The following is a 16,006-nucleotide window of genomic DNA, read 5'->3' as shown; positions in this document are numbered from 1 at the left end:
AAGAACATTTATTAAGCTTATGTGAGCAAAAAAGTTGGATGGAAAAGTTATGTTTCCTTTTTTTCCTGTCCACATTTAGATTTCATGTTTGCTGGGCCAGATCGAGTTGGAAGGTCGGAGACCCCCACTGATGGCATCTGGCAAATCACTGCCCTGTTTCCAGCCTTATGATTTTTCCCCCAGCTCAGGAGGATTTGTGACTGGCAGATTTCTCACTGGGATCAAACCTTCTGTAAGTTTAATACTGCTTGTATTGATACTGAAGTTTATTTAAGTCTTGGTTATTTTAATATCGAGTATCTGCAATTATAGATAAACTTGTTCACCCCAGTTTCATATGTAGCTTTTGAGGAATAGCTTAAATTTCCAGTCTTGGTGTACTTCTCAGCAGAATGATGATGGTATTGTGCTTGTATTTAGGAATTCTTCTTTCACTGCATGGCTGGCAGGGAAGGTCTTGTGGATACAGCTGTCAAAACCAGCCGCTCTGGGTACCTGCAAAGGTAAGAGGCTTGGTTTAGAACTGGAGCCTTTAAAAGGTCCTTTTGTTTGGTTGGTTGATTTTTCTCTTTTTGGTTTTTTGGGGGGTTATTTTTTGGAGAATGATGTAGACCAGAATTGCCTGTAGTGCTTAGACTAACTTCACTGTACTTGACTTTTACAAAACTGTTTACTGTCTGAATGTTGAATGTGTGTTCTAAGTCCAATTTTCTACAGGACTAGATCAAGTGGAACTTTATTATCTCTAGCTTATCTCTGGCACATAGCAGCAGCAGCTTCTCCTTTTGCTGGTACAAGTACAGATGTAGAAACTCCAGGCAACTCTAGTTTTTCTTGGCCACGTTGCGTGACCCTCATCTTTAGTCAAGCAACACCTCCAGTATATGGAAGAAGATGGAAGCTTGTAATTGTTTCAGAGGGATGTCCCCTTCTTTCAGACAACTGTTAAAGAGTGACAGCAGAAATAGTAATTTACTGTTTCATTTTAAGTCGGGTCGGTCCAAGGAAACTGGAGGGAGCAACAAGCTGAAAGCTTCGCCAATATCATTATGCATTTCACTTGGTTGTTGTGTCTGTAGGATTTTTGGCTTCCAGAATTCCCATTCAGCCCTTAAGTACACTTAAGAGGTTAATGAAAACAGTATTTTTTGTGTTGGAGTTATATCATCAGTGTTGCTTTGTAGCCTCTTAATAGCATTTTCCTTTTCTTGTTTTTTTTTTTTTTAATGTCTTTTTTCCTCTGCAATAGGTGTATCATAAAACACTTGGAAGGACTGGTGGTTCAGTATGACCTGACTGTACGGGACAGCGATGGCAGCGTGGTGCAGTTTCTGTATGGAGAAGATGGGCTTGATATCCCTAAAACTCAGTTCTTACAGCCAGAGCAGTTTCCTTTCATTGCAGAAAACTACGAGGTAGAACACCTAAATCTTGTGTTTATCTGGGGTAAAGGGGAGACTGATATGCATGGTTAACATCTGGCCTATCTGTCAGGGATCCAGTGGCAACAGTTGTTTCTCTCAGTCATTCTCAGACTAATCTACATTTTCCTTTTTGCCACTGTATCATTGTATTCAAAAGATGGAAGCAGATCTAAAGTCTTCAGCATGATTTAAGTCTCAGTTTCAGCAAACCACCAAGCACTGTGTTTCAACTCTGCGCTTGAATTCAGCAAAAATTACTTTACAGTCTGTCAAGTTTGATTAACTTCCTTTTATCAGTGTCATCACTGCTTATTACAGAATGGTGATAATAACATAAAGTTATAAGGAGTTTTGTCTCAGTTGAGTTGAAAACCAGTTTTGTAAGTTGTTTTACAGCAACTGAGCATTTTGGGTAGCAGCAGCAGACCATTTCAGTTTGCTTTGCCTTTTCTGCCACAGTGAGCATAGAGAGAAGAATAATCACACACACAACTTGCTTGTAGGTAATCCAGAAGACAAACCATCTGGATGAAGCTTTAGCAAGGATGGAGTCTCACCAAGCTAACCGGCAGTTCAAAGCCATCAAAAAGTGGCGAGCCAGGCACCAAAGCTCTGTGCAAAGAGAAGGAGGTTTTCTGTTGTTTTCCCAAAAGAAAAGGGCAAGTGTGAAAGCACAGATTCCAGCAGGTGAAATAAAAAATGGAAGAGATCCTGCTACTTTACAGGTAACACAGAAGCAGCTGAAATGACCAAACCGTTCAAAAAAAGTTTCAGAATTCAGTTTTTTTTTTTTTTAATTGCTTTGTATGTCCTGAAGTGTTTCACGGTCTACTTAAAGAAGTTACCTTTTGAAGGAATCATATGTCAGCTGTGGGTGATGAAGCTGAGAATTATTTATTAAAGTCTGTGGGCCCTAGTACTGGGTCAGGAGCTAAAAACTCTGAGGTAAATCTAGTTTTAGAAAACAGCTCATGTTCATGGATGGTTTGGGGGGATTGTTCTTGTTTGGTTGGTTTTTTGCTGGTGGGTTATATAGGGTTTTTTTCATATACAAAGAGTAAGTCTCCCTTGCATGGACAGATATCTGCTAGCTGGATGAGAGCCTGTTTAAATACCAAAGATCAGAGGGCTGAGCCAGCCCTGCCTAGCGTTTCCAAAAAATACTCTGGCTTAAGCCTCTTGTACATCATGGCACTGATCTATATGGTGTGGCTTCTAATGACGATTGTATGTATGGACACAAAATGCAAACAGGTCCTGCTTTTTGCTTTCAGTAGATAGGTAGATGCAGATACTTGTTTGTCTCAGTATATTAGAAAGCTCGGTGGACAGATCTCCATGTCACAAGCCAATTCCTCCTTCATGAAACAGCAAGGCTTGTAAAAGATCAGTTTAGCTCATTTTCTGAATTGATTTTTGTTTTTAAGCTGGTATTAGCTATTTCTTTTATCAAACGTGACAGTTGAAATGTTACTTTAATAACTAACAGACTGAAGAAGAGAAATAAAACCTGTCAACATGCGTAATAAGAGCTCTGCTGGACTATTGGACTTGAATGTTGAGAACTGAAAATCAGAGAAGCTCCTTTTTCATGCCAGCTTTGGATAGGCAAGGTGATAGTCAGCTAGAAGTAAAGATTTAAGTATGTCAAGGGGGTTCACTCCCAAGTTAAAATCATTCCTAGAGGCTGCATTTCACTGGTTTCTGGAGTAGTTACTGTGGTTATATGTCAGACTATTTCAGGCTTGAAAAGAATCTTGAAGTCATTTGGCTTCAAAAGTGTTAAGCATCAGATAAAGGAGAACACCATTATTTGTAGCTGAGCTGTTTGCTGTGTTACGTTCACCCTTACATTTTACACAGATTATCTTTTTCTCCTTCACTGCTGCTCCTGGAAGCAGTGTTAGGTGGTTGTGGAGAAACCAGTCTGCTTAAAAATCTCCTCTCCTTTTCAGTTATTGAAGATGTGGTATGAGCTGGATGAGAAGAAACGAAGAAAGTATCTGAAGAAGACAAATAAGTGTCCTGACCCAAGCCTTGGTGTTTGGCGTCCGGATACTCATTTTGCATCTGTTTCAGAAACATTTGAAAATGGAGTCGAAGGTTATATCAATAAATGGGAATCTGAGAACAGCCAAAGTTATATGCACCCAGCACTTTCTTCTGATAGGTAAAAACTTCTGTCTCTACTTCTCTCAACTGAGCCAAAAATTGAAATACATTTTTCAACTGAGTTTGCTAAAACTGAAAAACCTTTACCACATGTTGTTTTTGTTGTGGCCTTTGTGAAATAAAGCAGTGGGTTTCAGAATGGTTCCTGAAAGCCAAGTGTGCTTAGTGTGCAGTGGGAGGCCCTGGTTATCTGTTTCTTCCAAACCTGAATTTTCCATGCTGCTGAGGGCTTTGGCAAAGGCCTTCTGGAACAACAGCAGTGTATTACTGTCCCTGTACATATAAAATAATACTTTACAGTAACCTTAAAACCCAAAATATGCTCTTGACACACCTTGGAGTCATCAAGGCAGTTAAGAAGAGCAAGTGGGAGTAAATGGACTCTCTTCTGACATTCTGGGAATTGGCAGCAGAAATAAAATATGGTTTGGCCAAGGCCCCAGTTCTGGGTTAATGGTCTGTGTTTGTCAGATCCAATTGGGATAGAGAATTTTACAGTTTCTGGAGCATATTTATGCATAAGTTACCAGGAGAAATTGGCTGAAAGATGTAACTTTATTGAACTGAGCAATGTTTCGGTCTTGTCTGAGTTCTTAATTTTGTACATTGAGCTAAACCTCTTATTTCCTGTCTTCAGATTAAAGGATTTGTTGTATTTAAAGTGGCAGCGATCTCTTTGTGACCCAGGAGAAGCTGTGGGTCTTCTTGCAGCTCAGAGTATTGGGGAACCTTCCACACAGATGACTCTGAACACCTTTCACTTTGCTGGCAGAGGTGAAATGAACGTCACATTGGGTATTCCAAGGTGAGAAAACTGTGTCCTCAATGGGTCCTTTATTTCAGGCACTTGGATATACAATTGTGCTTAATCTCACTGGCAGGTATATGTGTAATCTTGAGGGTGAATGATCCTTCAGTTTAATAGAAAATTGTGCCTGTTAAGAACTAGTTTAATGCTTTCAAGTTTTACAGTTACTTTTTATCTGGAAAATGAACCAAAATATCTGTGAAGGCCCCTTACTTTTATCTGATATACAGCAAATCATCAGTTTGTTCTGAATAACGTGGGTGCTGACCTGGCCTCGTGTGGGTGTGTGATGCCTTAGGTGGGAGGTCATTGTGTTACTTCAGAGAAGCAGGGAAGGGGGAGAACATGAGGAAGCATCCATTATGCATCTGTAGGAAACGGACTTCATTAGTTCTTCTGTTCTTCGAACCATTTATTATAATTTCTATTCTTTTCCCACAACTGGGGGGGAATAATCTCATTGAGGCAGTGGAGCTGCTGTTGTGCTGTGCCTGGTGGGGAACCAGAGCAGTGAAAAGGAGCAGTGCAGTGGTAACCACACAGCTCTTGGTGCACACAGCTTTGGCAGAACTGGCAGCTGCTGCATGCTGCCTAATAGAATGAACTAGGCATTCATCTGATTAAAAAGTGCTTTTTTGGCTTAATTTGAAAGATCATTCTTTGTTTAAAGGTTGCGGGAAATACTGATGGTGGCCAGTGCAAATATTAAAACGCCAATGATGAGTGTTCCTGTGTTCAATACCAAGAAAGCCCTCAAGAAGGTGAAACATCTTAAGAAACAGCTCACAAGAGTCTGCTTAGCTGAGGTGAGCCTCCTATCCAGTGCATCCTTTGAAAACTGGCAAAACAAAATCTCCTGTTTGAGCTCATCAGTAGCTCTGGCTTAGTAGGAGTTTCCACATTTGAAGGTTTAACTGTGAATGCAAGATGAGAGGGTCCTTTCTCTTTACCTACTGAACCTGTAATACCTGCTAGGAAGTGGAGTGTTGGAAGGAATTGCAGTGACTGTGGCTGTGTAAAACTTAAATTCAATTTAACCTGTAGAACCCTGTCCTAGGCTGCAAACTCTGAAATGTAAAGGAAGGGAAATAGTTCAGAGAAAGCAGTAGTATAACGGCAGAGAGGATTTATGTTTGCTGCCATAGTCTTGCCTGGCTTTTTGTCAAGCTCATTTTTGACAGTCTTAGAATTGGAGGGGTTCTGTTTTGTCTTTGAAACAAGCTAACCTGGCTGTGACTGGCATAATAGAGACCTTTCTGTTTGCCCCCCACCCCTTCTCAGTCTCAAACAAGTGGCTGTGCTCAAAATGTGTGGCTCCCTGGAGACTCCATATACTGAAGTGTGATGTGTTCTGTGTTCCCTCTCTTCCTGGGAGTGCAGTCCTGTGCTCTCCTACATGCTGCACCCAATTCTGTCTTACTCTTGCAAGTTGAAAGCAGCAAGGATAAAGTTAAGACTCAGCTGTGTGCTGAAATACTGTCCTGTTCAATGAGCTGGGGTCATAAAATGCAGCTGTTGACCCACTAAGAAGGGTAGTGTCTTGTGAAGAAGTCAGGTGGGAGGTGAGGCTGTTCTCCCACTGTTGTCTTAAGCTAATTTTTGAGAAGAGTTTAAGCCAAAAACAATGCAATTGGGTAGAGTCCTGTTCCTCGGGAGCTGCCACAAAACCTCCAGAAAAGTTTGCCTTGTATAATTCTGGTCTCCAGTGGAAAATAGTGGAATTGCAGGGAGTGAATGAAGTGTCTTCATCAAAGAAGTAACATTTTCACTTGGGGCTTTCGTAGGTCCTGCAGAAAGTGGACATAGAGGAATCCCTGCATGTGAAGCACAAGCAGAACAAGCATCGCCTCTACAAAATCAAATTCCATTTCTTGCCCCATGAATATTACCGAGAGGAGAAGTGTGTGAGGCCCAGGCAGATCTTGCACTTCATGGAAACAAGGTGGGTTTGCTTTCAGGTATTTTAATATTTGCTCTTCTTTTGTCTTTTTATGAGCTCTGTATGTTGTTTATTACAGCTGATATGGCTTTCAGAGCACCAGCTTCCTGTGGATGTGCTAACAGGAGCATTTACACAGTTGTGTTTATGTCTTGAATAAACTGTGGATCTGTGGCACAGTGACAGTGTAGAATTGTATCAGGGCAGACCTTTCACATGTCTCTGATATAGTCAGAGAAGAGCCAAATAAGCAACATTTCATTCCTTATCTTTGGATGCTTAAGCACTTATTACCAGCAGAAATGTTGGAATACTTTAGGTATCCCTTGGTGCTTTCATTAAACAGAACTAAACATTTTAATTTTTTTTCTTTTTTTTTTTTTAGTATTTTAAAAAATAAATCAATCGGAAAATGCTGGCTTATTTTTCCCCCTTTGTTTTTTAGCCCCTGTTTCTATTCCCATGTCTGACCAAATTTGTCTAGTTAAAAGTAGAATATTTAATAAGGGTCTATGGAAAGCTATTTTTGTTTTGTAGAAAGCCTTCGTTGATTTCTTCCTCCTTGAGTTCAAGCGAGGTTACTTTATTTTGTATGTGCTTGTTGGTCTAAAAAAGAAAAAAAGTCCAGTAATGAACCATCTCTTCTGAAGGTCAATTTAGTGTGCAGATTTTATATCCAGATGAGCATATCATTTTAAGCTTTGGACTCATGGCTACATCTGTGATAGTAAGAGAGCTGATACCAACCTTTGATTCCTAAAGAAATGGAAAAGGGATGAGAAGAAAAATTATTTGCCTTATCCTAGAAGTACTTTTGCATCCATCAGGGAATATTTCCTCTTTTGAGTTGACTGGCTTTTTAACCAAAATAAATTATTTTTCTGACAACTTCAGATTGACTGTGGTGCTGCTGAACTTTGATATTCTGGGTTGCTTCTTCTGTCAGGTTCTTCAAAATTTTTCTGGAAGCAATTAGAAGGAAGAGTGCAAAGATGGCATCTTTTATTGAAGTCAGCACTCGGAAGACAACTCGGAAGGATTTAGATGATGACCAGGACAAGGTACAGAAAAACACTTCCTGAAAAAAAACACCCCTTCCTTTACCTGTTTATCAGAACCAGCGTTTGGAAAAGTGTAGCATGTTTCAGTGTACACAAAGTGTGTCAAGTCTAAATTGCTACTTAAATATTTTCTTCATGCATAAACTGTCTTTGCATTCACATAAAATTAACAAGGAAATTAAAGTTTTTGTGTATTAAATCCTAATTCACTGTACTCTGAAAATGCCAGTTTATTTTAGCTTCACTGAGACAAAAGCATATTACTCTGTTTGCTCCCAGATCAATGTCCTGTTGTAGCAGTGCTTGTCAAAACTTTTGTAAAGGTCCTTTGTTTGTTCTTTTGCATGTTCCTTCTGCCACTGGTCTTCCATCAAGGACTGTCATTAGCAGTCTGATAGCTTATCCATCTTGTAGATACTCATCTTTTTTAGTGCTGAAGTTATTGTAAGTTCATTTCTGTATAGTAGTGGGCTTATAGAAATTAATTTGTCCTTAAAGATAGAACACTGAACGAGGGATTGTTAAATTCCAGATAATGATATAAAGCCTTTTGATGCTCTTGATGCTTCCTAACAGCCTCATTATCTGATCTGTCATGGGTTTCTAGAGACAGAGTAATGAGGAAGCTGTAGCAGAGGAAGAAGAGAACATTGTTGATGCAGAAGCTGATGAAGGGGATGGTGATGCTACAGAAAGTAAACGGAGGAAGAACCAGGAAGAAGAGGTAATGACTTTATAGGTGCTCAGCACTGTTCTTCAATTGTCTCTTTCTTCTGCCTGGGATTGAGTTGGGAAGGAAAACTTCCATTGAAGCAAAATGCTGAAAAAGCTCAAACCCCTCTTGAGAGGAGATAGGAAAATCTCTGCTTTGTGCTGATCAGTTTTCATTTGGACCTCCTTGGAAGCTTTTTTCTTCAGGCATTGGGTAGATGTGTCTTAACTTCACCTCTTGCTAATTTCATGCCATTAATTGTTTTTAAAACTTTACTGTTCTTAATAAATATTCTCCCTGGCTCTGCATGTTTCTCTGGGTTCAGTACTTCATAATTACTGCTTAAAAGATGGGTTGCTTTAACTTCAGCAAGAGGGTGGAGTAATTGAAAATCCTGAGGGAATCCCATCTTCAGGGTTGGATTATGGGAAGAGATGAGACTTTTGCAGGGGGAGAAAACTAAATTCTGTTACAGTTCCAATAGCTTGTAGCATCCCAGACTGTGCTGAGGAATAATGGCAAGATTATAAAGGAATAGAGACTGAACTGAATCTGTTGTATTATTTTCTTTACAACAGAATTGCATTTTCCTTGTACCATAGGCGAGGTACTTGCAAATCAGCAGTGAAGAGTATTCCTGAATTAAACTGTTCATGGTCTGCTTTGTTTCTGTCCAGGTTCTGGCTCAAATAAATACAACTTTGTTTCTTTGCAGGTCGACTATGAGAGCGAAGAAGAGAATGGGGAAGAAAATGTTGATGAGACTCCAGAAGATGAAGAGGCTGAATCAGAAAACGAAGAAAAGGCTCCTGGTGCTGAAGAAGATCAGAATGGAGCAGAGGGTGAAGAATCTCAACCTCTTTCATTCGTGTCTCAGACTAAAAAAGGGAAAGATCAATTACTTCAGGCAGTAGAGGTGCGAGTAAATGCTGTTCTGGCCAGCCACCCATCCATACAGGATTACACATTTGACACTGAAAATGAACTTTGGTGTGAGGTAAGGTGCCTGGATCATCTGTGGGTGGTTGCATGCAGCTCCCATAACAAATGGATCTTTTCAGTGCAGTGCTGCTGTTTTATCTCAGCAATCCCATATGAATGCAGAAAGTGGCACTACAAATGTGCTTCTCGACACAATTTTCAGTAATTTCTAATTTTCAGAATGCCTGATGAAACTTCTTTTTAAAAGCAAGTTTTTGACAGGTTTATCATGTTTTTAATCTTTAAATATGCAATGGACTGCTGTGCAGCTCTTGATGAACAAAAGTGATGGCTGGACTGTTGAAAAAAATCTCAGCACTTTAAAAAACCAAATAAAGCCCCTAACAAACAGATACCCATCCTCTCTCCCCAAAGAAAGCCACCCCAAATAAGCAGTGAATGTAAGTTCAGAGATCTTGAAAGCAATGTGCATGACTGATCTTGGCATGGGGAGTTTGTACTGGCATCGTTCGGCTCGGATTCCAGTCAGATGTTTATGTTCCTAAACACACAACTTGGGTGATTCCAGTTGTCTGCTTTTTGCCTCAAAAGAAGTGGGTTGTTTATTGAGCCTGGTATTCAAACTTCCTCACACTGTGTTGGTTTTTTCCTGCCAGGTTTCTCTGGCGCTGCCGCTGACGAAGGTGTACTTCGATCTCTCCTCCTTGCTCGCCTCCCTGGCACGCAGCACAGTGATCCATGAGGTGAAGGGGATCACAAGGTGCCTGTTGAATGAAAGCACCAATAAGGAAGGAGAGAAGGAATTTGTTCTGCACACTGAAGGGATAAACATGGTGGAGCTGTTCAGATACTCTGACGTGTGTAATCTATTTATAATCCCAGACTTGAATGATCTTTTGTGTTCTAGGGGATGATGGATGCCATTTCAATTTATCAGGGCTGATCTGTAGCCTTTTCAGCTCTTAAACTCTCTTCCTCCTCCTTTTTACCCCCAGATCTGTTCAGAGCTCAGTAGAGCCTTTTCTCAAGGGCATCTTGCAAATCAGTGTTTGTGCAGCAGCCAGTGCCTAATGACAGATGATTTCACACCATGCTGCTTACTGAGTCTCTAAATGTTACCCAAGGGAGTTCTTCCATCTAAATGAATTGCAGTGCTTGGAAATGAATAGTTCTGTTACCCCATCTGGCCCATAACACAACAAATACAGGATTGGTTTAAGATATATCTTCTCTTTCGCTAAAAGTTCTGGCTGTCTGAGACACTGGGTGTTGCATTGTGTTGTTTGGAAGACTTTAACACATTCCTCTGCTTCTTGGGATGGTTTGTTAGTTTGCTTTTTGTAATTTCAGTTAATTTTCTCCTGTGGTGAGTTTTGATTCCAGTACTCCTATTCATGTGTATAATACTGCTTAAACATAAATCCCTGGAATCATTTTTGTCTGTGTTTGACTCTGAGCTGCTTCATAGTTGTTCTGTAACTGTTGATGCTGCTTAAGCTCATGAAAAATGGAGGAAAAAAGCTATCTTAGCTTAGCTTAAGTTATTTGGAAATACAGAGCAACTGCTGTCCTAATTTGCATCTCTATTTTTTTCTGCCTTTAGATTTTGGACCTGAACAGACTTTATTCCAATGATATTCATGCCATGGCTAAGAATTATGGAATTGAATCAGCCCTGAGGGTGATTATAAAGGAAATAAAAGATGTATTTGCTGTATATGGTAAGATTTCTTTGTATTTTTAAAGGTAGTCTTTAATACCATTAGATTGGAAAATGCAGCCACAGTGCTTACAGTTGTGGTTTTGCATGATCATTCCATTTATGTGCATATTTTTAAATTGCAGGTTTTCATCATTTTAATCATTCCAGTGTCTTCTGCACAGACCTTGTTAGTTAATTATTAGGTTTCTTTTAATCAACAGAAAATACACGAGATGAGTTTGAATTTATCCCCCTTTCACAGAGTTTTTCTATTCTGGTATATTTTTTGCAAGCTGTAAGGTCCAAACGAATTAATTATTGATGTCTGAGGAAGCTAACTGTTAGACTTGTATAGTGGCCCTGAGAACAGGATCAATATTGCCTCATTCTGGCTTTTTAATGATGGGAATCTAGGCACCAGAGATTTTATATCTTCCCTAAAATAGCTGCACTGCATTGTCTGAATGTTCTCTCTGCGTAGATTATTCAGAGGGTTCAGCCTGGGGAGGCTGCCTGACTTAGGCTGCTCAAGTTAGGCATGTTGAATTGCCCTTCAGTGAGCTGAGTCTTGCTGTGAATTAAACTATTGAAAAGAGGGAAGATTAATACAGTGGGAATTTTAGCAAGCAGTTATATCAAACGGATTTGCCAGCTGGCAGCCCAGAACGGTCTCACCTTCAAGTTGTTCAAGAACTGCTTGGTAAATGTTGACAGAGCTGTTAATGATCCCCCATTACACAGTTATTTAGAAATCAGTGCTATTTCTTTTTAGCCTAAACAGGATTTTTTTCTGTGGATGCACAGAGAACATCAGAACCTTTCTGACTCCAGAGCCCAGGCCATCGAGTGAGAGGATAGAGCTCTGTCCATTCCAGATGGATGGATGTGTGATCCCCCTCTGCATAAACAGAGATGGTCCAGGCCCTACTGATTTTATGTAGAGAAACTCCCCTGCCTTACACCATTCTTGACATTTCAGTTTCCCTGGAGAGATATTGTTTTGTATGATAGGTCTGCCTCTCTTGGATATTTGAGGGGAGCAGTTAAGGCAAACACACACTGCCAGAAGAATGTTAATGGAGATGTTCTCCATGTTGATTGGTTCAAGGGGTTTAATTTACATCTGATTTACTTAAAAAACCCACACACTTAGCCCTTGAATGCTCTGATGATTGCTCTTTCTTGTGTTCTAAGGGATTGTGGTAGACCCTCGGCACCTTTCACTTGTGGCAGATTACATGTGTTTTGAAGGAATTTATAAACCGCTGAATCGTTTTGGAATTCAGTCCAACTCCTCCCCTCTGCAGCAGATGACATTTGAAACCAGCTACAAGTTCTTGAAGGAAGCAACAATGATGGGTAGGTGGTTTAGTTCGAGATCTCTTGCTGCAGCGTTTCACATGTGCTTGGTTTTCGTCCTAACTTTCCACTGTTTTGAGTAAAGCACAATTGCATTAGAAAAAAATGCCAGAGGCTAAAATTTTAATTAAGCCCTTGTCCAGGAAAATGTTCCAGGTGTTTTTAATAAAATTCTGTCAGCTTAAATGAAGTCAGCTCCCACATGTAATTTGTGGGGTCTGCGACTCCTTTCTTTAAGAATTAGATAGGCATTGTTATTTAGGTTGTTAAGGTTTGTTATAGCAAAGCTTTATAACAAGCTACTAAATCTGTCTTTTTCTGTCTCTGCTATTATCATCTCTGCTCTGTTTCTGTGCCTCTCTTATAACTTCCATATCTTCTCTAGACTTGCTATTCAGCATTTTATTGTGAGAACAGACCTCTTGGTTGTTACTTTGATTTACCACTTTACTATCTTTGCATTTTTCCTCAAACACAGACAAAGGGTCAGGCTCCTTTGTCTAATGGTAGGTTTCTGTGTGCCATTTGAGATTCCCAAGAGTATCCTTCTGCCCTCTAGTTGCCTCTCTGGAACGTGCAGATATCACATGGGTGTGTGGATCATTTAGGACATTTGGAACACCACTAGCCATCCACATTTAAGGCCTTCTATCAAAATAAAACTTATACTTTAAGTCTGTCATTAGATTATGTGATCTCATGCTTTGGATGCTAATTACATCTCCCTTTTGCAAATAGACTTGGTGTCTGTCACTTGCCAGTTGGATGCTCCCCTTGGATGCTACTGTTCTGCCTCCTTTCCTCCCAGTTACAGATGGGGAAAGCCCTCATCTCCTCAGCTTGTGCCTTAAACTGCCTTGCACAGGTGCCAGAGGTGCTTTTATCACTGAATTCCTTGTGGTTAATGCTGCTTTATACCTTTTCTGGGAAGGTAATTTGGGTTTTAATGAACAGTGTTGGTTACAATTGACTTAATTCATCTGAAAATCATAAAAGGAAAGTGTAAATCCAGGGTGAATTTGAGGAGAAGAGGATGTTCTTGTGCAGTTGCACTCCCTGGATTTATGTCATATCACACACTGACTTGGAAATGAAATCCCATGAGCTTTTTTGCCAAGTGAAATGTAGTTTTTGGATAATATTACAAATAAAGACATGCAGTGCATACTGACAGCAGGGCACGGTGACTTGGCAGGAATGCTGCACTGATTACAAAGCAGAGGGAGTTAATGATTTCACCACACTGGAAATCAAAGTCATAATGGGGATTGCAGCAGCCTGGATCTAATCTGCTGTAGTGTAACTAATAACTTGACTGTACAGTTAAAGAGACACTGCAAGGGAGCCTCGGGGCAGATGGCCCTGAGCAGTAAGAAGGAAAGAGGAAGGTTTGTGGCTGCTGTGCACAGGTTGCTGATCAGGGCTTGGTGTGCAGGGAGCACATGGCAGCACAAGTGAGATCCCTTGGGCTGTGTGCTTGGAGAACAACTCTTTGTTAGCATCACGTGAGCAAACAGGGCAGTTACGACTGTCCTGTTTAAGGACCTTACAAAGGAGCTGTTTTTCCTTCAACTGACACACATTTAGGAGCAGCCACTTGGTTATCCAGCTGTGGCTGAGATCATAGCAGCAAGCACACTGTGCTGTGGTGCAGCTCTTCCCCACATCCTCTGCATGATAGAAAGTTCAGCACATTTTGCTCAGTAGAATAAAAAGAACCAAACTTATTAAAAGTTTAACGGTTTTATTTCCAATATTCTAACTGTTCTAACGATAAAATTCCCGCTTGCTGTAGTCAGGATGAATGAAAAACAGCCTGGTTGCTTAGAAAAACAGTGGAAGCAAAACAATCCCAGCCAGACATGTCATCTGAATGCTTCCAAATTTCTGTGACATTATTTCGCTACAGTGAGCAACCACAAAATCGAAGGAATTCATGGAATGTCTCTCCAGTGAAAAGTTCTCTTCCTATCTAGCCAGAAGGATTTAAAATCCACATCAAAACGATTCACTCTAACAAAGGGAAAAGGCAGCAATGACAAGAGAATCTTTCTGGTTTTGCCTCACATGTATTTTTTTTAGTGATCTATTTAATCAGCAAAATGTGTTCACTGGAAAGTCAAATCTGTGTTCTCTTAGAACTCAGAACGTGTTGTCTTTCCACGCTGAATAGGGAGAATTTAGTAATGTGTGGCCTAATTCTTTGCTTGGACAAAAATGATCGGGATGAGATAATAGTTGTTGTAGGAGGGGTAGGAAGAGTTTTGGACTCCTGCTCCCAGAAATCCCAAGTCAGTGTGAACAGCAGGTGGCAGAGCCTCTCTGGACCAGATGGCTTCTTGCATGTAAACCGAAGTGCTTTCTTTCCAGCACTGACCTTCGAAAAACCTTTGGGCACCTCCTAACAGATTTTGTCTGAATTCCATTGCAGGTACCCACGATGAGCTGCGCTCCCCTTCGGCCTGCCTGGTGGTTGGAAAAGTTGTCAAAGGAGGGACTGGCTTGTTTGACCTCAAGCAGCCCCTGACATAGTGTTTTGGTGATAACTTAAGGATTCTGACTGAAATGTTCATAAGAGCTATGTGTGCTCTACAGCTACACAGTGAGGGCACGTGGCTGTGTCCCCAGTCATCTTCCCTGTGCCAGAAGGCTTCTCAATCTGGATACCCAGTGAGCCTTATCTATTGAATGAGTACAGGAGTTACCCTTTGATCCAAAGAAACATTTATTTACTGTTCATCAATGTAAAAAACGAGATTATTGGTTTACATAGAAAAGAATAAAATGCAGGAGTCTGTCTGGATCTCAGAGAGGCCATGCAGCAGCTGTGGCAGGCAGAAGTCAAAGTAGAATCTATTTATGCTGTCTTAATTTTTGTGGGGCAGAATCCCATCAGGGTGGGTGGTGCCAGTTGCCTCATGGTCATTAACATGACAAATTTCCAGCACTGGAAATAGCATTCCAAACTGGCAGGTGTAGCTGGGCAGTGCTGTGCTTCACCTGCTACACTGTATTGGAGCATCTGTGCTTGAGTGTTGATTTCCTCATCTTTTACTGCACTGGGGTGCACTGCCATGACTTGTATAAGCTTTGGAGGATGCATTTTCCTATTCTTCTACTTCATTTAGTAAGAATAATGTGTCTGTGACACAGTTGTTAAATTTCTGTATTACCTGAACACTGGAATTCAGAGTTTTCATGGTTTCTATAGGCATTTTCCAGTGCCTACTCTTATAACTTCTTTGTATGGAACAGATGAACAGATCTCACACAGTGAGAGACCTGACTTTTGCTAAGGATTAATTCCTTAAATGCCAACATGAGCTGCTGTGGCAGTGACTACACAGAAGACTCCTGTAAGAATTACCAAAACAGAGGTTGTAAACTATTTTTGCTTACATCTTCTGTATCAAAAAGAATATTTAATAAAGGACATTGCAAAGAAATATCCTGAATGCCCTGTTATGTGGCTGTGTTACCAAGGGGAGCCACCACTTGGACTCTGGTTGCTGTTAAAATCGTGTAACCCAGAGCTGTTAGCCACTCCTTGGAAATCAGACTTGTTTATGCATTCAACTTTAATCAGAATGCACTGTGCACAAGTAGATGAATTCTTGAGAGTTTGATCACTACCATCTAGGCAAGTTCTCTTAAGAGTTTTCAATGCCTGATCGTTCCCACTGGTACCTCAGTGGGAAAGCACCAGAGCTCCCTTAGCCAGCTGAGAAGGGCCACTTCCAGAGGGGATCAGAACAGAGAGTGGGAGACGTTGGCTTGGGACTGTGAAAGAGCCTCTGTGGAGACTCTTGATGAACTGTTCTGCCTCAGCCCCTTAAAACTGTGTCACATGTCCTGCCAGTTGCACTGAAGCTGAACAAATGCGTTGG

At 40.7% G+C, this 16,006-nt stretch overlaps 1 protein-coding gene across 1 annotated transcript in view; it reads left to right on the top strand.

Moving 5' to 3' along the window:
• Nucleotides 1-15,590, top strand: part of POLR1A (RNA polymerase I subunit A) — a 32,340-nt gene extending 16,750 nt beyond the window's left edge. The window contains exons 20-34 of the mRNA XM_051798663.1: nucleotides 80-232; nucleotides 421-503; nucleotides 1,250-1,415; nucleotides 1,928-2,149; nucleotides 3,380-3,594; nucleotides 4,234-4,401; nucleotides 5,075-5,210; nucleotides 6,189-6,346; nucleotides 7,290-7,404; nucleotides 8,012-8,128; nucleotides 8,832-9,113; nucleotides 9,715-9,915; nucleotides 10,662-10,779; nucleotides 11,955-12,119; nucleotides 14,551-15,590. Of these exons, the coding sequence (XP_051654623.1) occupies nucleotides 80-232; nucleotides 421-503; nucleotides 1,250-1,415; nucleotides 1,928-2,149; nucleotides 3,380-3,594; nucleotides 4,234-4,401; nucleotides 5,075-5,210; nucleotides 6,189-6,346; nucleotides 7,290-7,404; nucleotides 8,012-8,128; nucleotides 8,832-9,113; nucleotides 9,715-9,915; nucleotides 10,662-10,779; nucleotides 11,955-12,119; nucleotides 14,551-14,651 (2,400 nt within the window). The 3' untranslated portion in view covers nucleotides 14,652-15,590. The remainder of the gene's footprint in view (nucleotides 1-79; nucleotides 233-420; nucleotides 504-1,249; nucleotides 1,416-1,927; nucleotides 2,150-3,379; nucleotides 3,595-4,233; nucleotides 4,402-5,074; nucleotides 5,211-6,188; nucleotides 6,347-7,289; nucleotides 7,405-8,011; nucleotides 8,129-8,831; nucleotides 9,114-9,714; nucleotides 9,916-10,661; nucleotides 10,780-11,954; nucleotides 12,120-14,550) is intronic.
• Nucleotides 15,591-16,006: the final 416 nt, after the last annotated feature.

The sequence above is a fragment of the Manacus candei genome, unplaced genomic scaffold (genome assembly GCF_025592945.1).
Source record: "Manacus candei isolate 608988 ecotype Guabito, Panama unplaced genomic scaffold, ASM2559294v1 h1tg000048l, whole genome shotgun sequence".
In the NCBI taxonomy this organism is placed as follows: Eukaryota; Metazoa; Chordata; class Aves; order Passeriformes; family Pipridae; genus Manacus; species Manacus candei.
The sequence above is the reverse complement of the archived record's forward strand: the minus strand, read 5'-3'. Positions and strand labels throughout refer to the sequence as shown.